Source organism: Eublepharis macularius, chromosome 9 (genome assembly GCF_028583425.1).
Source record: "Eublepharis macularius isolate TG4126 chromosome 9, MPM_Emac_v1.0, whole genome shotgun sequence".
In the NCBI taxonomy this organism is placed as follows: Eukaryota; Metazoa; Chordata; class Lepidosauria; order Squamata; family Eublepharidae; genus Eublepharis; species Eublepharis macularius.
The window spans coordinates 53769368-53794210 of NC_072798.1; the positions used below are offsets into that span (position 1 = coordinate 53769368).

Sequence of the window (24843 nt, forward strand, 5' to 3'; positions counted from 1 at the left end):
CATGGCATGGAGACTTCAGCTCAGCAGCTTCTCACTGGAGTCTCCCTTTGAAACTCTTCACTGAAGAATATCAGCTGCTAAGTATACTATTTCCTTTGAAGAATACAAGAAATAAATAATGATAGTTAACAGCATTATCATCTGTGGATTCAAGCTGACTCTATTTGTTGAGGTATCTGGATTTTATAAGCATGAATAGTCAAACGGCGAGAAACAAAGTAACATCCCTTTCATATTTTTCAGATCATGTATTTTAGCTCCCTTTTCCCTTATGTGGTACTTATATGCTTTCTAATCAGAGGGCTGCTCTTAAATGGTTCACTGGATGGCATTCGTCATATGTTCACCCCTAAGGTATGTACCTGGTTGCCACCAACGATTTGCCTTCATTTGACGTGGTTTTACATCTGAATGATTTCTGATCTTGCTTCAGGACCAAAATATATTTAAGTAGCTGAAGATAGGTTATTGATTTAGAGTGTACCTGCTGTGAGAAATTGTTTCAGATCAAGAAAAACTTCATCCTGTTTATACCATTAAACAAGCCTTCCTTCACAGGTAATAGGAACGTCCCTATACAGTGGGTGCTACCCAGGGATATGGGATCTCAGCAAGGAGAAGCAGCTCTTATGTGTGGAGTGCATGTTTAAAGCATCCACACACTTCAACCGTACATTTATGCATTTACCACTCTCCAGTCAAGATCACCATCAAAGCAATAGGATAGTTTACTATGGGATGACTTATCTTCATTAAGTGATCTCGAATATGTTTCCAGACAGCTCCATATGCCAAATAAAATAATTTATGTTAAGTGATACTGTTTTGGTTGTACAGCTGACCATAGTTCCTAAGTGGTACATATCAAAAGTGACAAATAACAAGAGCCATATAAAAGATCAAGCCACTACCATAATGTTCTGCTGTCTTCCGGTATCCTTTTCCCACCACTTCTTTCCTTTCCCAGCAGACATCCCATAACCAATACAATTTCATTTTCCTTAAGAGCCTCATGTTGCCTTGGGTACTGCTGTCCTTTTCCAGTTTGGTCTCCCCTCAGACCCTCCCCTCATGATCCTAGCTATAATTTTGAGAGAAGATTGGACTAGGATGCTTTTAAAAAAGTGGTTCTACATCAAAGAATAATTTCATTTTGACTATCTCTATCTGCATGACTATCTGCTATCTATTTGTAGTTCTAGTCTCTGTTGTCCCATATTGTATGCCTTCTAGATATTTTGACTTTTAAGACACTTTTATTGAACGGCTCAAGATATGCAATTTGTACTGTCTGAGAATCGCATATCCTCAGTTTCATGCATGTGCACACACATGCTTGTAGATTCAATGTGAACCTTCTCGTGTAACAAGGGAAATGAGTTCGTGTGAAAATATCAAGAGAAAGAGGTGGCAAGAGACCAGTGGGAAGTCATGAAATCTGACTCTGTGTTGGAATATTAGAGGAGTTGCTGGCATCTTCTAATAGGTTGTTTTTAGCCACGGTTCTAATTTTCATTGTGGATAGGTCATCTGTCCATAGTCAAGATCACATTTACAAAGTAGTTATAAATCCCTATTAAAAGACACTCCCTTTGTTAAAGACAAGGATTTAGTAGAAGAATGGAAATACTACTCGTTTTTAATGATGAAAAAGCTAGGGGCACGATTAAGAGATTTAGGAAAAGCCACACAGGAAGTCAAAAGCAGCGGCTGAATTGGGCTGAGTTAATCCTAATTCTTTGGCATGTGGGGAATCATGGCCATCTTTCCAACATTCTTTATAAATCTAAGATAACTTTGGCATTGGCTGTGCCTTATCAGATCTTAGGAAAGTTTTTTGGTTGGAAACATAGACAAATATCTATATAAGCACACTGTTACTATTATTATATATTTTATTAACAAATAGCTGATATTGAGGTTGCATAGGTAACGTTTCCTCCACAAAAGCCTTCTGTATCTTTTGTCATAAATTCACCTACCATAATTCTATGCGCCTGTTCCTCATGCTCCCTCATGCACACAATCCCAGAAGCACTAACAATACTAAAAGATCTGTTCCTGGGACTAGGCCTTCTCTGCTACTCTCCATGGCTTTTGGATGAGGCCTGTTCCTCCCTGGGGTATGTTATTCCCACAAGACAATTAGAGAGACGTTGGTAATTTCACTTCTCTTCAGATTTCCTCAAGAGTAACGTATAACAAAGCTCTATATTGTAACTTTTGTGTGTTGTTCAGTATTGAGACCTCGAGATAATTCCATATATGAGGCCTAAAATGAATAATACAATTGCTATGCAAAAAATCTCTATATAAAGAATTATGACTGTGATACAAATAATGTAAATTCCTATTTTTAATTAGTATTCTTTTTAATTATTTGCCTTTAATAATAGTTTGTGTTCTAATCTAAAAATAACCCAGTTGATAAGAAAGGAACGGGTGAGAATGGTGGTAATCCTATATCCTGCTCAACCCTCTTCTTTTGTAATTAGTGGGACTTGCATGCACATGACTGGACACGGGATTGGAGCCATTGCGTTTTAGAAATGAAGTTCTAACGCTGTCGCAAATTGTATGCAACTGTTTATATACAAACAGTGCTGGCTTGTCTGTTATCCGCTGTCACCTGTCCTCTGATTTTAGTTTACAGAATTATCTCATGTATGTTTCAACGGAAATAACCCACGTATTTCAGTGGGGGTAATAGCCCCACTGAAATATGTGGGTTATTTCCGTTTAAACAGAAATAGGTTATTTCCGTTTAAACAGAATAGGATTGCGCTTTTATTCAGTTAGATGGTAGATGGGATTTTAAGGCTTGATCCAAAGCACAGGGAAATAAATAAATTCCATTGAAATCAGTAGTAATTATTTCCATGTGTTTAGAGAATTTAGGAAAATTTTGCTAGGATGTAAATAAGTGCTTCAGAGCAACTGGCAAATAGAAGTATACTCTGTCCAGCAACGGGTGGAAATTCAGAAAGAATTAATAATGTACAGTTAGCGCCATCTAGTGAGCAAACACTTGTATGACCACATGTGTGAGGATTTGTATCTGGGGCACTGTAAATAGTGTCTCTATATTTCCGTGTAGATTTTTTATATTACTAAATGTTTCTATAGAATAATCTGTTTTTAGCTCTGCAAATATGTAGGAGAATATGTAGGAATAGTAGAGCCAAAACTTTTGCTTTCAGAAAAAAAACAGTAATAATGTAAATAACAGTGTTCAGCTTTTTGGTTATCTCTATATAGTACTACTGACACCTAAAATATATTCAAAATTTCACATCTCCTGTTCAAAATGAGTTGTCCCAGTTCCCTTTACTGGAGATTATTATACACAACAAGGGAAGAAGCGAAGCTACAGAAAAACAATTTGAATTTCCAAAAATATCAAGAAATTTTTATACAATTCCAATTTTACCTATTTAGAGGAAGAAATGTTCCAAATGACTAACAGTATTTTTCTCAAACTAATTGTACTGTAATTCTACTTCAAAGTGGTTCTCCTGTTTATCATTGTGTGCTTTCACACTAAAAATGAAGTTCAAGCAGATTTAAGCCCTTCGAAATCCTTTGTAGTCACAGATTGAAAAGAATGTAACTCTGTTTAGAATTGCAATACGGATGTATAATGTATACCACTTGATTTTGGTTACCCTGTCCATCTTGCTTTATCACATGTATTAGTTGCTAGTCTACCAAATAATTGTTGCCATTTCATAAACATTCCAACACTTGAAAGTCATGCAAACAAAAACATTCACAGAATTGGTGACTGTTAAGAAAGAGAAAAAATAATTGATTGTAGAGAACACTGATTGTCAAGAACAGGTGTTCTTGAACAACCTGTAATTCAGATAAAAAAAAAATAATGTCTCTTATTCAATGGTGTATATCTTATATTCAGTTTTGGACTAGACTCTTGGGATTAGGATTGAGGATGATGTGGGTTATCTTCCTGGATTATTTGTTGCCTCTCCATATGGGAGAAAATGCTGTATTTTGTAGCTGACATCTATTGTGTCTAATTTCAAACAGCTTGAAATAATGCTGGAGCCCAAGGTCTGGAGAGAAGCTGCTACTCAGGTGTTCTTTGCCTTAGGGCTTGGATTTGGTGGAGTCATTGCCTTTTCAAGCTACAACAAGAGAGACAACAACTGCCATTTCGATGCTGTTCTGGTGTCCTTCATCAATTTTTTCACTTCTGTGCTGGCAACTTTGGTGGTGTTTGCTGTTCTGGGCTTCAAAGCAAATATCATAAATGAGAAATGCATTATCCAGTATGAATATTCATTTCTTTATCCATTTTTATAGTCTATTTTGTGTAGGAATGTACACGGTGAGTTGTGGGACTGATTATGTGTATCTATATTTCCTTGTGTTTTCCAGAAATTCTGAAAAGATTGTCAAACTTCTGGAGATAGGCAATGTTAGCCGGGCTGTGATACCTCCTCATATTAATTTTGTTAACATCACAGCAGAAGATTATAATTTGGTATATGATATGATCAAGAAAGTAAAAGAAGAAGAGTTTTCTGTTCTTGATCTGAAACCCTGCCTAATTGAAGAGGAACTTGACAAGGTTAGAAAGATTCTTCAGTCTTTGGGGCAACAAGTACAAACAAAAGACAGTTCAAAGTCATTGTGGACCCATGTTTGTTGTAATTGTGTCCAGTTTAGGAAACCAGATATGGGCCCACAGATTATCAACTAACCCTGGCTTGTCTTACCAATTCCCGGTTTGAGCACCATCTCTTTTTCCTTCATTTTGCCACCATGGACCCACAAGCATAGATCCTGGCCTGCTCTATGGTGCCAAACTCAGGGCAAAGTCTTGCCTTGTCACAAACTCCCTTACCATTGGCTATTGGCAATGTGAGGATGGTGCAGCTGCATTCTGAGATCTTCCGCTGCTGGGTTGTTCTACCCGCACAAGCACCCAACCACATACCTGGAGTATTCAGACATGAAGTCCCAAGCCTCACTAATGCTTCTGCAAGAGTCCTTATGCATGCCCCCTTCCCCCCATTTCCACTCACCCAGTGAACACCGAGATGAATTGCATTAAAATAACTTCACTAAACATGCCCATTTTCTCTGTTGTGGCCTCCACCTTGTGGAAAGCCTGCCTGATAAGGTTAGGAAGGCTCCCGCTCTCCTGGCTTTCTGTAAACTATGCAAGAATGAATTATTCAGGATGGCTTTTTTGCACAGTTAGGATGGCTGTATTGTAAGGAAATGGTTCAGAGACAGTTAGGAGGGCTGTATGGTAAAAGAATGATTCAGAGGGATGCTTTGGTAAAGGGACAGGGACAGTCCATCTTTAGGGTCCCTTCCAGCTCTATGTTTCTATGTCTCTGTATGCTGTACATTTCTGCAAGTATGCTCCTACTGGGTAGCTACTGCATCATTTAAAATGGCACGTTTAATGGCTTATGCTTTGTCTCAGCATTGTTCCAGCTCTGTATTGGAATTCTGCTTGTTTTCGGATTTCTGAAATCTATACCCCATTACATTGTTTATTGAATGTCTTAGCTGCTGATCACATTGACTGAGGCTGTCTAATCCACCTTGAGTCCCAGTGAGAAAGGTGGGCCATAACGTAAATAAATAAACAGAGGAAGCAAATAACAAGAAAGAACATCTATGAATACTAACACAAGCACCTGCTGCTCGAAGTTACCAAGGGTTATTCCTAATGCACTCTCTCCTCTTAGAATCCGGCTGGCAAGGGCTGGTCCAATATGGTCCAGGTGGAACCACTGGCATGCTACTCTGATAAGTTTGTGCATCAGGCTGTGTTGGTTATGACTTTGTTTCAGATGAGGTGGGGGTTTGGATGAGGAGAGAGTCAAAAACAACACTCAGGTGCAATTGTGTCATTCTCACTCATGCCATGCCACCTGTTCCTCCTTCCTTTGCTTGTGAGTTGAAGGGGTGCCTTTGGTTTACCTTTCCACCCATCCCTCCACCTCCTGTGTATTGCAACAAGCCATAATTCTCATACAGGACAAAAACACCCTGCTACCTCCTGGAACCTGGTTCATGGTTGCAGAGGAGACGCTAACATTAACAGCCAGACAAAGGTCCTAAACTTGGATAGTGCTCATCTGCTATTAGAGAACTGTTCTTCCCCCATGCACTCATAGAAACAGATCGGTATCAGCTTACTACTTATCTGAGTGCACTGTCTCTGCAAAGAGGTCTTTGGCTAGCCGGACCTTTCTCCTCTTGCGTAATTGTGTTGCTTGCTGGGCATTAAGGACCTCTGCAGGCTCTGCAATGCTGTTCTTTTCTTCTTCTCAACCTTAGTGCAGTTTTCACTATTACTTGGCTGCCCTTCAGCACAGCCTCGAGCTTGGCCAACCGTGACACCCTGCCCTTTTTCCTAGCAGCTCTGAGTTTGTACCTTGGGCCTGGTGCATCCTTGGATTTAAGCACTGTTTTCCAGGGGCTGGTAGAGCCCAATGGCTGGGGGTGATGATAGTTCCTGCGATTCAAGATGCATGTGCTCTGGAAATGGGAGGTGACTGAACAAGAGGGGGGCTGCTTCCTTTACTATGGAGAGGGGGAAAGGGGTTGGACTCTCAAATGCAGCATTAATATGAGCTCCAGTGGTGATGTTTGAGCAGCAATGGAATACTCCATAGTGACATCCAAGTCTTTCATATGGCTAGATTGGCTTCCTCCATAAATTTTCATGTTTGTTTAGAAATATTACATATCTTGTGCCACTCACTGCCCCAATTCTGAATATCTAACTCCTTTGGGAGCTGGTTGAGCTTTCATTGCCTTTGCAGAAGCATAAGATATACTCATATGAAGCCATAAATTCCAAACTTCTTAGTCTTTCCCTTGCCAATGCCAAGCTTTGACTAGTAAGATGGAAGTTGGTAGTTTACTTCTCTATCTTTTCTGTCCTTGTTTTGGCAGAACACCAAAGATTATTAGACTGCTTTAATGTATATTTTCTAGAAGGTCATTTATTTGATGTTAGTTAGAAGAATGTGGGGAAAGATTTGGATTTCACTACTTGTCTTTGCCTAAAACTACATTATAGCCTCCATATTAGAGACATCTGATGACTTTCTCTTGGAATAATAAATGATTTTGATATGTATGCAAACTTCAGATCTCTAACGCTGGATTCCTACATATGGTTGCCACTCTTCAATTCCTTTTATTCTCTCAGTGTGATAATTCATATCACATATTGACACATCTGACGTATGCATATGTCAATATAAAATGAGATGCTATTAATGTGCCAGTAGAATGCAGCCTCATCTGTGGTTTCGGATGTTGCATTATTTGTGTGTAATTATTGTTATTATTTATTTGATTTATAATAAATCAAATTATTATTATTGTTATTATGATATGTGTAAGATGCACATCCATTGAGCTATGGGCTGGAGAAAACAAAAGCTACATAAATAGAGAAAGTAGGTGTATGAATCCCCTGTTCTTCTGAAGCAGCTGCACTGAAATCAGTAGAAATGTTCTATGGCCACTGGTACTTGTGGAGAGCCACATTCATAATTACTATCAGCCAAAAGAGCCACATTTACTCTCATCCCTGGCATGAAGACTGTACCCTAGGAAGACTTGCATCTTACCTGTACCTCTGGTGGCAGCTGTGTCAAGAAGGGAACTAACTGCAACCAAAGTCTCTGCCGGTCAAGGACTTTACCCACTTTCCTGAAACATGGGGCCGGTGTCAAATTGGGCACAGTGTTCAGAAGAGACACGGGTGGCTCTCGCCCCTGAACATCACTGTTGTACAGTGGCAGATGCAAAGATTCAAGCCTATGGTTCTTTGACAAGAAACAATATTTACAATATTCTGTATTAGTTTTGTTTTGCCTTATCATCCCACTTAATCATTCGGCTTGGTTTTTCACAGTCTGTTCAAGGAACTGGCTTAGCGTTCATTGCCTTTACAGAAGCCATGACCCACTTCCCCGCTTCTCCCTTCTGGTCCGTAATGTTCTTTCTCATGCTAGTCAATCTGGGGCTTGGCAGCATGTTTGGAACCATTGAAGGGATCACAACACCGATAGTAGACACCTTCAAAGTGAGAAAAGAAATTCTGACGGGTAAGTTGATGCAGGCATCTCTCTTTATTCTACATGAAAAGTCTTTGACAAAAAATAAGATAATTTTTGTGTTGAAAGTAAATACTAGAAAACAACTTGAATACAGCTTGGCTGTTACAGCTTACTCCTCTAACAGTTTTCCTGCTGTTGGTATTTCTAGTTTCCATTACCTGGAAAACCTTAACTTCCTAAACGTTTGGTTTGGATCCAAAGTATTGCAAATTGAGTGAGGCTCATGGGTGCTCTTTCCCCCTTGGTCCTGCTGCGGTCTTCTAAGTCACCCTCCATATTCTGTTCCTGGATTAGGGGACCCTCACGAAACACCTGGCCACAGAAGGGGAGGGGAGAACAGGAGCTGGGCCAGGAACCTGGGAACTTTAATTCCTGCTCTCACCCTCAGAGAGGAAGGAGGGGCAGCAAACACCCAAACTGCCCCCTTATTTTCCTTGCAAGACTATTTCTTTATTTTCAGATGTATAAAAATGCCCAGCCTTTCCTCTTGGGTTTACAGGTGATTTTCAAGTAATAATTAAAACATTACAAACTAGAAAAAAAGATGTCACTTGTTTATACCTTATCAAATGCCCTGGCAAACAAACAAGACCTGTAGTGTCTCCTGAAGACCTCCAATGAGGGGGGGTTTCCCTGACCTCTTGAGGACACCTGTCCCACCCAGTGGGGGCCCTGGGTCCTGACTGATGCTAGGCGGGCCACTCCAAGTAGTGAACAGTCAGAGGGCAGTGGCTCGAGAACCGTAGTGTGGGAGCAGACTGATCATATGTGAAAGTCATCCTCCTGCAAGGAAGATATATGTAGCAACAATTCATGAAGACTAAATAAATTATATCAAGAATATTAACTCCTCTGCCCTCTCCTTATTTCTGTGCTTTATTCCAGTTGTGTGCTGCCTTCTAGCATTTTGTATTGGCCTAATATTTGTGCAGCGATCTGGTAATTACTTTGTAACTATGTTTGATGACTACTCAGCTACATTGCCTCTGCTAATTGTCGTCATTTTGGAGAATATTGCCATGTCCTATGTTTATGGGATTGACAAGTAAGTATGCACAACCTGAGGAACAAAAATACTCAACACTGTTGACAATTAGAGCTGTTACAGTGCTATTGGTACAATAGATTCTTTCACAAAGGAAAACATTATATAGAACTACTTTAAACTTTCTTTATTACATATATTTAATGAAATTATATAATGTACCTGAGGATACATATTTCTTCAGTGTTTGCCAGTATATTAAATCCTTAAATTTGCTTGAAAGATACGTGAACCCAACAACGTCTGAGCTAATAAGTTTCATTTCTTCACCAGATTTATGGAAGACCTGAAAGATATGCTTGGCTTTTCTCCAAACTCATACTATTACTATGTTTGGAAATATATTTCTCCTATTGTTTTGCTGTCTTTGCTGGTAGCTAGCATTGTCCAAATGCTATTAAGCCCCCCTGGTTACAATGCATGGATTGAGGATAAGGTGAGTGAGCCTGAAACAGCACTAATCAAAAGAAGTTAATTCACAGCTTTCCTTTATGTATGGAAATAACTTTTTCCCAGCTTGTAAAACCTAAGCGTTTTGCCTGAGAAATACATTTCTCCTGAACAGCGAATAAGATCATTTTTGGAAAAGATGTAGCCAGTGTACACTGAAAGATTTTATTTTCTGTTCAGGAAAATATTTCCTAAGAACATTTTCATAGAAGTAAGCCTCACTGAATAGACTTGAATAGGATTCTGAGTAAACCTGCTTAGACTTTTTATGTCCTTCTAGTGATTGTATTTGGTCAATGGGTTTTATATCCTGCTTGCACTATTGTGGCTGTCTATGACCAAGCCACCATCATGTCTGGAAAGTAAGTAACTTGTCTGCGGACTTTGCTTTAGCATACATACTTGGGCCTCTTGGGTAATCTTTAGTCCTGTGTATTGACTGTGTGTTCGTTTGTGAGAGACATTTCTCCTCCTTATAACAGAGCTTGGCAGTAGATGTCCAAGGGAGGATTATTTATAATGTAGATTACCACATCAATTAAAAAGAAAATACACACTGCAGAGTGTATTATAATATATTTTAACAAATATTCTAACACGGAGAGGGGTCCAGCAGCATGTCTCTGAAGGAAGCCCTGCATTTGCCACAGAGTGGATTGATGCCTCTTCCACACTGGGAGTGGCCAAAGGCACTGGCCGTTCCATCCCTTTGTTAGGCTCAGATATGGAGGGGGGAGGGTTCAAGCCTCCTGGATCTTCTGCCTCTTGTTGGACTGCTCTCTGCCCCCTCTGATCTCTCTGGGGCTTTCTGGCAGCGAGAGGAACAGTCTCAACTGATTCTTCCTCAGCCAGGGGTTTCTGGGCCTTATATAGACCAGACCAGTCTCCTTAGGCTTTACCACCCCCAGTTCCCCTCCCACGAGGCCTCTCAACCTCACAAGTCTTTCTCTTCTCCCTGAGGCTAGGGATCAGGGCTGTCCAGTGCCCCCTGGTGGACTGTACTGCTGCTGTATCTGAGCAGCCCAGAAAGGTTACCTGATGGCTGGTGGGGGAGTTCCACCAGCCAGCTGATCAGTGTAGCCATTCTCTTCAGCAATGAAGGGCCTTGCTCCTGGCTTCTTTATGGATGGCACAAACATGAGTGAGGGGCTGATTGGGTGGCTGGCCTTTTGATGGTGCGCAGCAGTGGGGCATGCTCTCCTAACTGGGTGACAAAAACAAACTAGGCTACCCTCAGGTAAGACAGAAGTCTAAAATGGTAAGTAGCCAGAGGGTAAAGAAATATTAATAATCACTCTTGCTCAAGAATTCATGAATCTCTTATTAAGACTATAAGTCTAATAACACATACATGAGTTGTATGTGTTATTAGACTTATAGTCTTAATAAGAGATTCATGAATTCTTGAGCAAGAGTGATTATTAATATTTCTTTACCCTCTGGCTACTTACCATTTTAGACTCCTAAGTGGGTGAGCATCATCATCATCAATAGCGAGGCTGGAGCTAATGAGGGAGGGGGCACGTGTTTTGAATGGTGTGTTTTGGACTATTTGCTACTGCACCATTAATTTCATATTAAATGACAGCTGTGTCTTGCATAGGCTTAGGTAAAGATATACTGATAATGTTTTTTATATATGTCTCTTTAATTACACAGGCAACTGAGGAATTCCAGAACTATCCAAAATGGGGGCTGATTGTGTGTATATCTCTAATTGTTTTGGCTATGCTCCCTGTTCCAATAGTCTTCCTGATTCGCCGCTTCAACCTTATTGATGACAACTCCAATAGCTTAGCAGCTGTTTCGTACAAAAGAGGGCGCATTATAAAGGAGCCTGTGAATCTTGAGGGAGATGATACCAGTCTGATTCATGGCAAGAGTCCAAGTGAGGTGCCATCTCCAAGTTTTGGTAAAAACATATACCGAAAACAGACGGGTTCTCCAGCTGTGGATACTGCTCCTAATGGTCGCTATGGTATTGGTTATCTAATGACAAACATGTCAGACATGCCAGAGTCTGATTTGTAGCTGCAAATCAAAGTTGATGTCTCTCATACCGAACCACTGAACATTTTGTCTCTTAAGAGAAGCGAATAGCTTCACTTACTAGAGTGCAATCTCAGGTGCCCCATGACTATGTACGTCAAAACTTCATAACATGTGGTACAAATAGCTTGAAAATTCCCTTTGGCTCGATTGTCTGGTTTCCATTTTACTGAAGGGAATGCACATAAATACCAATCAATGATGGCCTAGCTTTGTCAAGATTGCCAATTTTTTTAAAAATTATTTTTGCATTTAATTTGAAAGTTTTCTATCTTTAAAGTACAGGTGTTACCTCAGTTTGTAGCAATTTTTTAAGTGAATTCATATTTCTCTACTGCTGTAACTAAAAGGTCCTTCTTTTGTCCCCTACAATTTAACTCCACCCAGTATTGGATGAATTAGCTCCAAAGACTTTGCCAAGCCTGTATTGACTGCACTTATTTGTACATATGTTTTGTAGATATCCTGTACTTTTTTTAAAGCACTCATATTCCCTTAGGCTACTAGCTGAGTAAAACACAAACAAATTGAAACCCTGCAGATTATTTTCTTACATGTAATAGCTGTATAGAGCAATAGTATTAGAAAACCAAGTATGATTATACTGGAAACACAAAATTCCTCAGACTCTGGGGATCTGTGTATGATGTGGTTATATTTTACATACTATATATTTGGTTTTCAGTGTGAAAATTATGTGAGTCAATCCAAGACTCTTCAAGATTGTGCAGATTCTGCATTTTTCTAAGATGTGTGCCTAAAAAATACAAAACAAGAACCCCTTTCCTAATATTTATTGTGGTTACACAATTACATATATTATATTTATATATAATATACTTGTAATGTACATATGTATAGTAATATTGTGTGTAATAGCTTCAAACCTTGAAGCAAGATGGCTTTTTACTTGTTTCTTTCTGTTTTGCTTCTGTTTTATGCAAAGAGGAAATCTTTTTTTCCCCCAGTCAGTGATAATTAAGAACTGTATGGTATTACATTTAATCCAAGAATAAAGAGAGTTGAAAGATTAATTCTATAGTTGTATGTCTATGAAAAGAGTTAGTGAGGAGGATAACAGCGGGGGGGGGGGGGAGTTGGGAAATTTAGAAAAATACTTGCTAAGGGTGTACACGAAGAACATTTTTGTTATAATTTTTGGTCCAGACTTTGGAGGGGGGTGGGAGGGAGGGAGTTTTACTGTGATTGCTTATTTCTGTGTAGGATATTACCTGTGCAGGAGTCAAATCTGCGTGGTTTGTGGGACCATTATTTTCAATGGGGAATATATTCAGGGATCTGTGGCAGCTGTTTATTAAGAGAATGGCTCCAAATTTGCAGATCATAGTCCTCCCTCTAATCTAGACCCCCCCCAACCAAGTTCAAGTAGATTGAACAAAGGGGGGGGGGGTCAATTTTACAAATCCCTGAAGTAGGTCCCTCTCTGCGCAGTTGTAATGCTCTCTCTATAGATTCCTAAAATGGCAGACGCCTGGCAGAAGAGTTCCAGATGGGCATTGGCATTAAAAAAAAAACCTCTGTCTGCATTCATTTGATTTTATTACTCTTACAGTGACTGACTGAACCCTCTGCTGAAAAGTCTCTGTTTACCACACTTCCTTGTTGTGCTCTGTTTGTTTAACAAAGGAAGAGAGGAAGGAGATTGGCAGCTTTTCCATTATTCCAGGGATGTGTGTGTGTGCTGTGTAGGCTGTTTTCCAACCAAATGACACCAACATTTCAGGAGAGCAACTACTGCTGGTCCACTAAAGACTAGACAAGGGCACGAACAGCATTACGAATGGAAAAAAACCACAAACAGCCCATTCGTCTGTTCGAGAACAAGCCATACATGAGGCTCCATTCTAAATGAACAAGTGGTCGTTTCAAGCCCCGTTAGCCATTCGTCAAGCCAGACAGTCTGGGGCCTTTCAATCAATTCCCCTGGCAATGCCAGGGACTGAACTCTGTCTGAACTCCTTCTGACTTCTGGCTTTAACCCTTCAAAGTACTTGCAGCAGAAAGTCTCGTTTTTGCCACTGTGAAGAGAAAATGACAACAAAGGGGGAGACTCATGCATCATGCCTTTCCCGGGGTGCAATCTCTCTGAAAGTTGGGGGGGGGTCTTCAGAGGACAGTGAGGACTATGTCCCATGAAAATTTGGTGGGTATTGGACATTGGGAAGGCCAGCTTGTGGGGTGTTTAAAGGGCCCCACCCCTTGCACCTGGCAGGAAAGGGCTCTTTAAACTATCAGCTGGCAGGCGGCAGGGGGGAATTCCCCCTGCCACCTGTCAGCTGATAGTTTAAAGGGATCTTTAAGGGGCAGTGAACAACAAACATGTTTGTGAACAAGGTCATGGTTGTTACTGTTCGTTGTTCATGGATGGCAACGAACAACGAACAGCTTGTTCAGGTTTTTTATCCATTCGTGCCCATATCTACTAAAGATCACTCAAGTTTCAAGCAAATTGGACCTAGTGTTTCAGTTCTTTGGCCACTGGTTCCTCTGGGCTTTTTACTTTCAGAGGAAAATCCCTGCAAAGGAGGGGGGAAGAAGAAGGCAGTTCTCTGCAGCTTATGATTAGCTGAGATTGGCTGTATGTGCTCTGTGCTCCTCCCTTGAAAGGATCCAATGGGATGGAAGAAATGCTATTGTCCAGGAAATCAGTAGAATCAAAGAAAAACCAATGCTCATGCTGCATGGCTGGTAAGGTAAGGGACTTGAAAAAAAACCACTTTTTTCTCAGAGGGAGTTCTGTAATTCCCAAGCATCTTGGATTTGTGTTACCACTCCAGAAAATCAAGGTAATGACTCAGAACAGTGATTTATATCTTTGGCTCAGGAATTTCTTAACATACACGTTTAATACTTACAATCTCAAATAAACAATTGTTTGTGTGGATCAATGAGAGATTTTTTTTTTACTTACTGTGTGGGTCCTAGCAGTTCTGATTTAGGATAATAGGGTTGGAAGGTACTCTAGGGTCATCTAGTCCAACCCCCTGCACAATGCAGGAAATTCACAGTTACACCCCCCCCCCCCAAACACACCCAGTGACCCTTACTGCATGCCCAGAAGATGGCAAAACACCATCAGTAATTTAAAGCAGAAAAAAAGCTTGGTTCAATATGGTGGCACAGAGTCCACTTGCTCTTTTAAAAGAAAGAAAAATACATGTTCACTCACACAGAGGATGGGAAGCATTTTACAAGGAAAATTTTTTTTCCAATAAATTGTTTTTAATGGTAGATTATGACAACAGAGGAACAGGTAAACTTACATTGTTTCTGCCCTTTTAAAATTGGTATGACCTCTCCAATAGAGAAATTCCTATCCTTAAATGTACTAGCAAAAGAAAAATGTAGAAAATATTAATAAATAAGCAAATGTGCAGGTGTTGTGCTCATATATATCAATTCAATAGAATACTACACTCAAAAGAATTCTCTACCTCAACACTATCTAGAAATCACTCTCTAAACACTCAATGAAAGAGAATTTTAAAAATGGTAGAGTTGAAGCTTTATTATCTGGGAGTCTTACGGAATGAGGGTTGCCAGTTAATCAAATATGCTGGAAGCTCAAACTTAATTTTCTGCCCCACTGAAAGAAATCTGGGAATGCCATGAAAAAAGCCTCCATGTCTGGCATAACCCTTCCTTTTGAACTGTATAGGGGTGTGCACCAATTTTTTTAAATTTTGGATCTGGATCCAGATATTAGGGATAACAAAAAAATCCCTAATATGGTTTGACAAGATTAGAGAATCCCAAATGTATCCCTTTATTCCCAATGTGGAAAACTATCCAGGTGGCAGGGTGTGTGTGTGCATTTTTCAAGCAAACTGCACCAAATATGCAGGGAATCTACTCCTGGCTGTCCACTAAAGAACTCCCAAGTTTCAGGAAGATTGGACCCAGGAACAATTCTATGGGCCCCCAAACAAGGTGCCCCAGCCACTCTCAATTCTTTCCTATTGGGGAAACATTTCCAAGGCTTTCCAGGCAAAAAGAACCTTAAGCAAAGGCAACTCCCAAGCAAAAGCCAGTTCCAATACAAGCCCCTCTCCTAATGCAAGTTGAACCAACAAAGTCCAACAGAACCAAATTACAGCAAGAGAACTAATGTCAGGCCATAGAATCCCAGTGTTGAACCAGAGAATCCCAAACTGAAGTAGTGGTGAGTGGGAGATCACTGGTGCTGAACAAGCTGCAGAGTTTAAAAGGGGGGGCTGTGGCAGTGGCATGAAGGGCTCTTTTGGAGCTTGGGGCCCAGGAGTGAAAGTGGGATGGAAATCCCTCACAGAGAAAATCAGGCCCAGCAACAGAGATGGAGCAGCAGCAAGAGAGCAGTGGCACTAATTGCAAAGAAACTGGTGGTGGCTTGAAGTGCCGAGGCAAGTTCTGTGGCGGGGGTTAGGGGGCAGCAGGCAGAGAGGCTGGCAGAGGAGCCAGCTAGGAGCATGAGTGCAACAGGCTGAGGGAGATGGTCTTGCCTTCCTCCCCATACCTGGAAAGGCCACAAAAGTTGGAGAAGAAGCCAGCCAATGGCTGCAGCTGTGCTTGCCAGGTTCAACCAAATAAACTTAGGGCCAAGCTACACATGACGAATGACACTTGAACGGCAAGTGGATTGAGTGGAGGGCAAGTGAACAGGGAGAAATACACTTGCTGTTCAAGTGTCATTCGTCATGTGTAGCTTGGCCCTTAGTTTAATCTGACCCATAAGAACCTGGCTTCCCAGTTCTGATCCATGATTATCTAATGTGATCCAGTATAGCTGGATTATGCCAGATCGCACACTCCTACTCTATACCTCTGGATTCTGTTGCCTCATTCTGCAAATATGTAGACCTGGCCTTTCTTCCCAATCACTGTAACGTTTTACTTAAGTTATTTATTTATGTACTAGATGCAGAGGAGTTAGCCGTGTTAGTCTGTGGTAGCAAAATCAAAAAGAGTCCAGTAGCACCTTTAAGACTAACCAATTTTATTGTAGCATAAGCTTTCGAGAATCAAGTTCTCTTTGTCAGATGCCTGATACAGAGACTGGTCAAACACAGAAGAGCAGGAGAGGGAAGAGGCAATTAGTGTGGGGGGGGGAGCAATCAAAACATTCCTTTGCTAGTATATGTAAACATCTCCTTTTGGTGTGTGTATCAGTTGGCTTCAAAGGAGTTTGCCCTGTTAGTTTGTAGAAGCCAAACAGCTAGACCATCCAATTCCAAAGCAGTATGGGCCTTCGATAACCACAGCCCTCCCTGCCAGATCTCTTTGTCAGATGCATCTGGCAGGGAGAGCTGTGGTTATCGAAGGCCCATACTGCATTGGAATTGGATGGTCTAGCTGTTTGGCTTCTACAAACTAACAGGGCAAACTCCTTTGAAGCCAACTGATACACACACCAAAAGGAGATGTTTACATATACTAGCAAAGGAATGTTTTGATTGCTCCCTCCCCCTCCCCCCCTAATTGCCTCTTCCCTCTCCTGCTCTTCTGTGTTTGACCAGTCTCTGTATCAGGCATCTGACGAAGAGAACTTGATTCTCGAAAGCTTATGCTACAATAAAATTGGTTAGTCTTAAAGGTGCTACTGGACTCTTTTTTATTTATGTACTGTCTTTCCACCCAAATAAGGTCCCAAATAAGGTCCCCAACATATATTAAAACAGGCAAACAACATATATTAAAACATTTAAAACATATATACGTTTAAGTGTTATTTTAAATACAATAAAATACAGAAATATAAACAGACATCAAACGCATAGGTTTTAAAGATTCCAGGATGCGAAGTAGGCCATATCGCCACTAGGGTGGTCAACCTCCAGGTGGGCCTGGTGGGAATTACAACTGATTTCTCTTACAGAGCTCAGTTCTTCTGGAACAGATGGTTCCTTTGGAGGGTTGATTCTATGGCATCATACCATGCTGAAGACCAGGAACTTCCCTACCTGGAGCTGGCAACCCTACTTGCCACAGAAAAACCAGTCTGGCTTGGAACAAACATAGCTGGTTAACAGGCCTCCCAGCACTGCCTCAGCAAATGCAGGAGATCATGAGGGTGGTGCCAGGGGAAGGTGGAGTTCAAGGAAGATGCAATATCACTTCTGGGTAATGCTCTAGGAATTCCCCTTAATTTCTACGGTAAAGATTATAAAGATCTGAGGGAATTCCTAGAAAATCACCATGGAGGCCACTTCCCCCCTCAGATTGGTGCTGAGGGCAGGAGTTTAACTGCCATGAACAGGAAAAAGCAATCCTAATAATTAAGGCATGTGGTGGAACGTCAACTCTAGTAAAGCACAGTATTGCTGGTCTCGGAGGTTCCCCTCATTTTAAAACAAACAGCAGTTAAAAACCAAAAAACCCAAAATTACCTATCAGGGAAGAAGCTATAGCTCAGTCTGCTCCTTGCACTTCTACTTTTCTATCTGTAGATGGTTTTCACACAGCAGATTATTAAGAATATAATCTTCTAAATGCAATCTGAAATTTCACAGTATATGCTACCACATCTGTACTCTAATACATTATTCTGTTGTCTTAAGCTGAAGAAGAGGAAGGGCGAAACAATCCCTCCCACTGAGAGTCTTTGTTGAGCTGTCTTTTCTATCAATGTAGAGATCACCTTTACTTCAGTATGCGAGTGCTCAGAATGTTTTCAAAAGTACCCCAATATGCAGAATTGTGTTGAAAATTTTGCACATTTGCTAAAGAATGTACAGGGCACAATGATAAAGAATGTAAAGCAGGGACAGCTGAAGGCAACCACCAAGTAGGGCTCAAAGCAGTGAGCTCCAGCCTGCCAAGCAACATAACAGAGTCACTAAAGGGATGGGCAATTTCAGGTCTGATTTCAGCCCGGCAGGCAGTTTCAGCATTTTGCTCAGAGCTAAGAAAAGGCTGCCTTCTGTGGGGAGCAACTCATTGCTGAAAGAACAAAACCCTCAAAATGCCTGACCTTGGTGTGATTTGAACACACAGCCTTCTGATCTGGAGTCAGATGCACTACCATTGTGCTACAAGGTCACTAGCTTTGTCTAGCATGGAGGCCATAAGACCCAAGAGGAAGTCATGTGGATTCCCCACACTCTTGGCCTGTGTCCAGCTGACAGCAAAAAGTGCAGGAGGGTACAGCAGGTATGGCTCTGTGATGCAATGGATAGCACACTGAATTCTGACAGACCAAGGCAAGGCTTCAGTCAGGTACTCAACTGTTGTGGGTTCAAGTGCTGCCAGAATCATTTTTGCATCACTTGCTCCAAAACGGTACTGTCTCTCATTGGCTCCCACCCTTAAAGCTTGAAGCAGGAGAAAAATATAAATCTTCAGAGGCGTCCTTGCTTCCACCATCCTGAACCAGGCCAAGGACCCATGTGGGAGAGCTAGAAGGAAAAGCTTTTGGCAGTGGCAAGTATTGAAAGGATGGTGCTTGGTGATAAAAAATCCCACCATTACTGAGTTTGCTTCTTCTAGTCCAAAAGTGAAGTGTGCTCTGGCCCATATCCCAACACAGCGAGGAGCAATGCCAAAATATTCAGTAGTACAACTTTCTTAACCCAAGCAAGGCTCAAACCATGAACCCACAATGCACTAAACAATATAATATAACAGAAAGAGCCACAGAGGAGTCTGCCCTGGAAAGGGAGCCTGAATTCTTAAGCTTAGTCTCCAGTAACAGCCCTTTTCTTTGCATGCACAAATCCCAATGTGTATTTGCAGAATCAGGGGTGGCCTTTGGCAGCCTCTTTGGGCCAGTGGTGCAAAAGATACTACGTGTGTTTTTGGATCAGAAGACTGCAGGTTTGAGTCCTCCCAAGCTCAAGGCACTAGAATTTTGCTCTGAGGTGAAACAGCTCTGCCTCCTGTGACAAGCAACGTGGTGCAACCATTTGCTGAAAGAAAGAAAAAAAACCTCAAGGTGTTTGACCTTGGTATGATTTGAACAGACAGCCTTCTGGTCTGAACCATCATACTACATACCATCATACTATATACAAGGCTGGTAGCTTGTCTACTAGGAGGGCTACTAGCCACCCAGGACCAAGACATGGAATGAAGTGCCTGGAGATTTGCAGTTTGGGCCTGCATGCTGCTTAGGGAGACTAGGTCTCCCACATCAGTAGAAGACCTCCAGACCCACCCAAGGGTGACAGCCAGAAAAATGTCTTTAAAAGTGGCACCACCCCACTGGCACCATATCACACTTCCAGTTAGGTTTGCCAGTGCTGAGTGGAGAAATTCCTGGATATTTGGGGGTGGAGCCTGGAGAGGGGAGGGACCTCAAGTGGGGTATAATCCTATATAGTCCACCCTCCAAAGCAGGGGAATGGATTTCTGTCACCTGGAGATTAGTTGCAATTCCAGGATACCTCCAGGCCCCACCTGGATATTGACAACCCTACTTCCAATGAATATTCAGACATGACATCATATCAGTGATGTAGTTCCAACACAATGATCTAGGATTCATATAAAACTCTTAAGGTTTTCTATCGCATTGATGTCACACAAGGCATGTGACATCACTTCCAGGTATTCACTGGAAGTAATGACATGCCATTGGTGTGATGTCATTCCCTTTGTTCTGCAACCTCCCTCTTGTGCTGGTTGTCAATGGCTGGCAACCCTAACTGGTGTGTGTGTGTGGGGAGGGCAGGGAGTAGTAGCTTCTGTGACACAATGGAGAGCATGCCGTACCTCTAAGCGACTAAGGCAAGACTGTAGTCAGGCATTCAAAGATTGTTCATTTGAGTGCTGCCAGAATAGCTTTTGCATCATTTACTCTGAAAAAGGATTACATCTCATTGACTCCCTTCTCTCAGCCATGTCATCTGAAGCAGGAGCAAATTTCAAAGCTTCAGCGGTATCTGTGTTAAATGGGGAGAAAGGTTAGCATGTTCAGTGGAGGAGTGGGGAAATCAAACCCAGTTTTCCGTCCAGATTAGAGTCCTGCCACTCTTAACCACTACACGAAAGTGGCTCTTGTGTAGCCTCAGGAACTTAATCCAATAAGCTAAGCAATATAGCTGTTTATGCGTTGTTTCCAGTGGCATGTATTGTGTAGGTTTGTAGCTTGAAATATTTTCAAACTGTAGGCCTTCAGATTACCTATGGCACATGGTTTTTGCCAAATTTGATTGACATGTTCAACCTCCACACAACTGTAGTAACATTTCAGGGAGAATCATAGCTCAGTGGCAAGGACTATGCTCAATTATTAGCAGCAGGTAGTAAATGTTTAGTCCTGACCTGGATGGCCCAAGCTAGCCAGATCTTATCATATGTTGGAAGCTAAGTAGGGTTATCCCAGGCTAATACTTGGATGAGAGTCCATGAGGGAAGTCCAGGGTCACTACCCAGAAGCAAGCAATGGCAAACCACCTCTGCAGGGCCAGATTGAGGGGGGGCAGGGGTGGTGGTCTGCCCCCGGCACTGCCAAAGAGGGGGCGCTGGGCGCAGCTGCCAGCCACCGGGAGCATGCCAGTGGCAGTGCGGGCAGCTGAGCAGCCGCCTGTGCAATTCACCTGCCCCACAGGACAGGGAGCATGTGGCAAGCTGGCTGCCCTCTCAGCTGGGCAGGTGAATGACACAGAGGGCTGGGAGGCCGCCCAAGCCACTTGCCTTCCCCACTGAGGGGGTGGCTGGCTTGCCGTGCACTCCCTGTCCTGCTGGGCAAGCAAGTGGCATGGAGGGCTGGGAGGCCGCCTGCACCATTTGCCTGCCCTGCAGGACAGGGAACACACGGCAAGCTGGCCGCCCCCTCAGTGGGGCAGGCGAGTGGCACGTGTGGCCTCCCAGCTGCCCGCACTGCCACCACTCAGCTGGTGGCCCACCTGCCCTGCATGATGATGTCATGGAAGTGATGTCATCATGCAGTGCTGGGAGTGTGCATGCACTGCACGCATGCGTGAGAGCGGCCGAACTTTGGTTGTCCTGGCCGCTGACAACCCTAGATCCAGCCCTGCACCTCTGTTTGCCTCTTGCTTTTAAAATCCTCTGGGGTTGATGTAAATTAGTTTTGACTTGAATACACTTCACACACACAGAACACCTTACCCAGCCTAGGAACTGTAGCCAATACTTAGCTAGGTGGACCAATGCATTGACTCAATCTGAAATTACTTGTAAAACACAAGGAGAAAATAAGATTGCATACCACCTTTTATCAAGCCTATCAATTGGTTCAAAAATCATTGTACATACATAATTAAAACTGCCTTTCTGTTTTCATATGTTCATATCAACAGCAGGAGTAGGGCTGAAAAGCAGTTTAAGAGGCACGTGTCATTTTAGTCTCAGTAAAATGTAGCTTCTTGTGTCAGATTAGAATGCTGCCGTTACTATGCAGCGTTTCTTACAGTGCCATACTAAGCAGAGCTTCCTTCCAAATCCATCAAAAGGCATATTCATTTACTTCATTTCTACTTCATTCTTCTCTCTGAAGTGGCTTACTCGTCTCCTCCGTTTTATCCACACAACAACCCTTTGAAGTGGGTTCGACTGAGTGTGACCAGCTCAAGGTCATCCAGCAAGCTTCCAAGGCAAAGTGGGGATTTGAACCTGGATCTCCGATCACGCTTCAATGTTCTAACCATTACACCTAATAAATTTTAACAGGGCAAGTTGAATAGGCCATATGAGCCCTTCTCCAGTAATTCTGCAACAGTATACATTATAGATTTTAACCAACGGTTCATTTTCCATATGCCAAGTGGATTTAAGTGCTAAATATTATTAAATCATTGCTTGTCTAACGGCAAAGTGCTTCTCATCATTCAATATTTAAAGCTGATGTTTTCCCCACAGTCATCAGCCATCTCTTATTACTAAATATTTTACAAAAGTCATTGCTTTGCCCTTACTTCATTTTTAACACCCACTGAAACACCCACTGAATGGTTTTAGAATGTAACTGTTTTGCACAATCTGAATTCATTTTGCAGAGAGAACTTTCGACATTAAATATTTACTAACAATCTGTTTCCGTACCTAGCAAGACCGGTTAAGCCATAATTAGGGATGGCAGCTTTGGTGGGAATAGGGTAGCTTGCTCCTTTTAGGGAGAATAAATTGGCGAGCATCATGGGGAGTCATGTGATGAAGAGGCATTCCCTTCATTCATTGCACGGCAGTGATATGGAGTTACTTCCACCTATAGGGGGCATTACTTAAGACAGGCACATGGAAACCAAAAGTTTCTTTGATCGTTTTAAAACAACATATTCACCAAATATTCACCACAAAACCACAAGGCTGAGGGAAGAATGTGGCAACCCCGACCACAGACATCAGCTGCTATGGCTGGGTGCTGTCCTTTGCTGCCCTGGAAGGAGAAGGGGCAGCCTCTCCTTCCTGGGCATTCAGGCATTGTGAAAGGGGGCAGAGCCGAATGCTTTATAAGGCAGCTCCGCCCCCCTCAGTGCTCTCAGTCTGCGCCTCATGCTCAGTCCACCCACCGCACCTTGTAGCAGGGCAGGTTTAGCCAGTCGCCACTTACAGGGCCAGGTAGGAATTTTTTCCACCTTCTCCAAATTGGCTTGTGGTGAGGGGTGGTTTTTTGCCTACTTTGCACTGCAGAGGTTGTGGTAATTGGACTTGCTGGAGCTGTAAATAATTTGACAGCTGGCAGGTTAGAGTTTGGAAAATGAGAGCGAACGGGTGAGCATCCTTGGCATCTCCCCATTGGTGGGCAATGCGGTGAAGCCACAGGAGCAGCTGTGGCTTCATGGCCAAGCTGTGAGGGCAGACTGCCAGATGGGACCTCCTGGACAAGTCCTTCCCTCAGGCTCCACGGCTTAGGGTATTTGGAGCTTTAAGGGGGGAACCATTTTGCCTGGGCAGCCGGGCCCAAGCCATGTCTCATGGATGGCTCGCACCTGGGGCAGTGGGTCTCGCCCAGACAGGTTCAAGGAGGAGGTCCCCGTGCAACTGCTGGCTTGACCTGTTCCACTAGTTAGGCCACTAGTTAGGCCCCCTTTGCCATGTTAACTGTTTATGCTGCTGCTGTAATAAAGTGGCCCTTTAGTACCCAGGCCTTGTGTCTGCCTCTTCATTCCAACTAGGGTGGCAATGAGCAGTTTCTTCAATGATCATTCTGTACAGGTACCAATCTTCTGACTGAAGAGAACTCAAAAGTTTATTTTTTCAAGGTCCCCAGCCCTAAGGAAGCCTGCCTCGCTTCAATCAGGGCCAGGGCCTTTTCAGTCCTGGCCCCAGCCTGGTGGAACGCTCTGTCAATGGAGACCCGGGCCCAGCAGGACATATTATCGTTCCACCAGGCCTGTAAGACAGACCTGTTCCGCCAGGCATTCGGTGGTTGAAGGGGGCGGTGCCATGTTGGTCTCCCACCTTTGGTGTGTGTGTGTGTGGGGGGGTTCTCCCCACCATTGCACTTGGTTAATTTATTTCATTATTGTTTTGTATGTTGATTTTAGTATTGTTGTTTTCTTGTTTTTCTTGATTTTAACTTGTTCACCGCCCATAGCCCCTGAGGATGGGTGGTATATAAATTGAAATATAAATTAAAATAAAAAATAAGGTCTTGGCAAAAATCTTGTACCCAGCCAATGATCACTCAGTGTTGTCTTTTAAGAACTTTTTAGAAAATCACTCTAGTTATCCTTGAACAGATTAACTATACAAGAATCATATTTATGAAGAAAACACTAGCATATGCAAAAGAGTTTATAAATAAAAAGTATAGATATCATCCCTTCTCCTACCTAGCCTGCATTTAAAAACACAATTTCTAATGGAATTTTTCTTTATTTAAACTATAAACAATAACATAAAAGCTATAGACAACAAACATAGAAGATAAAAAAACAACATTCTAAAAAGAAGACACACTAACAATACATAAACAAGTGAAAAAAGGAGAGAAAAGAAAAAAGAAAAAAAACCTCTTAAACTAAACTACAGATTGAGTTCCAATTTTCTCTGCCACAAATACGGATCATTTTCAGAGTCTCACATATTCTAAGTTAAAATGTCCCTTCTTGTTTAGCACATTTCCAACATACATTTGAAGCATCGTTATGCATTCTAGCCAGTTTTTCAGGAGTCATATACCAATGATACATCATCTTGTAGAAATTTTCTTTGATACTAGAGGTTAATATAAATTTCAACCCCCTTGTCCACATATTTTGCCATTGCTCCATTAATATG

The 24843-nt window shown here is 42.1% G+C and overlaps 1 protein-coding gene and 1 non-coding gene across 2 annotated transcripts in view; one reads left to right on the forward strand and one right to left on the reverse strand.

The window, feature by feature from the left end:
• Positions 1 to 11747, forward strand: part of SLC6A15 (solute carrier family 6 member 15) — a 29631-nt gene extending 17884 nt beyond the window's left edge. The window contains exons 5-11 of the mRNA XM_054988807.1: positions 244 to 354; positions 4048 to 4289; positions 4399 to 4591; positions 7916 to 8108; positions 9006 to 9165; positions 9439 to 9601; positions 11275 to 11747. Of these exons, the coding sequence (XP_054844782.1) occupies positions 244 to 354; positions 4048 to 4289; positions 4399 to 4591; positions 7916 to 8108; positions 9006 to 9165; positions 9439 to 9601; positions 11275 to 11646 (1434 nt within the window). The 3' untranslated portion in view covers positions 11647 to 11747. The remainder of the gene's footprint in view (positions 1 to 243; positions 355 to 4047; positions 4290 to 4398; positions 4592 to 7915; positions 8109 to 9005; positions 9166 to 9438; positions 9602 to 11274) is intronic.
• A 6880-nt stretch (positions 11748 to 18627) lies between these two features.
• TRNAW-CCA (transfer RNA tryptophan (anticodon CCA)) lies at positions 18628 to 18699 on the reverse strand. Its single transcript has one exon. It is a non-coding gene; the product is annotated as a tRNA-Trp (tRNA).
• Between the last annotated feature and the right edge of the window lie 6144 nt (positions 18700 to 24843).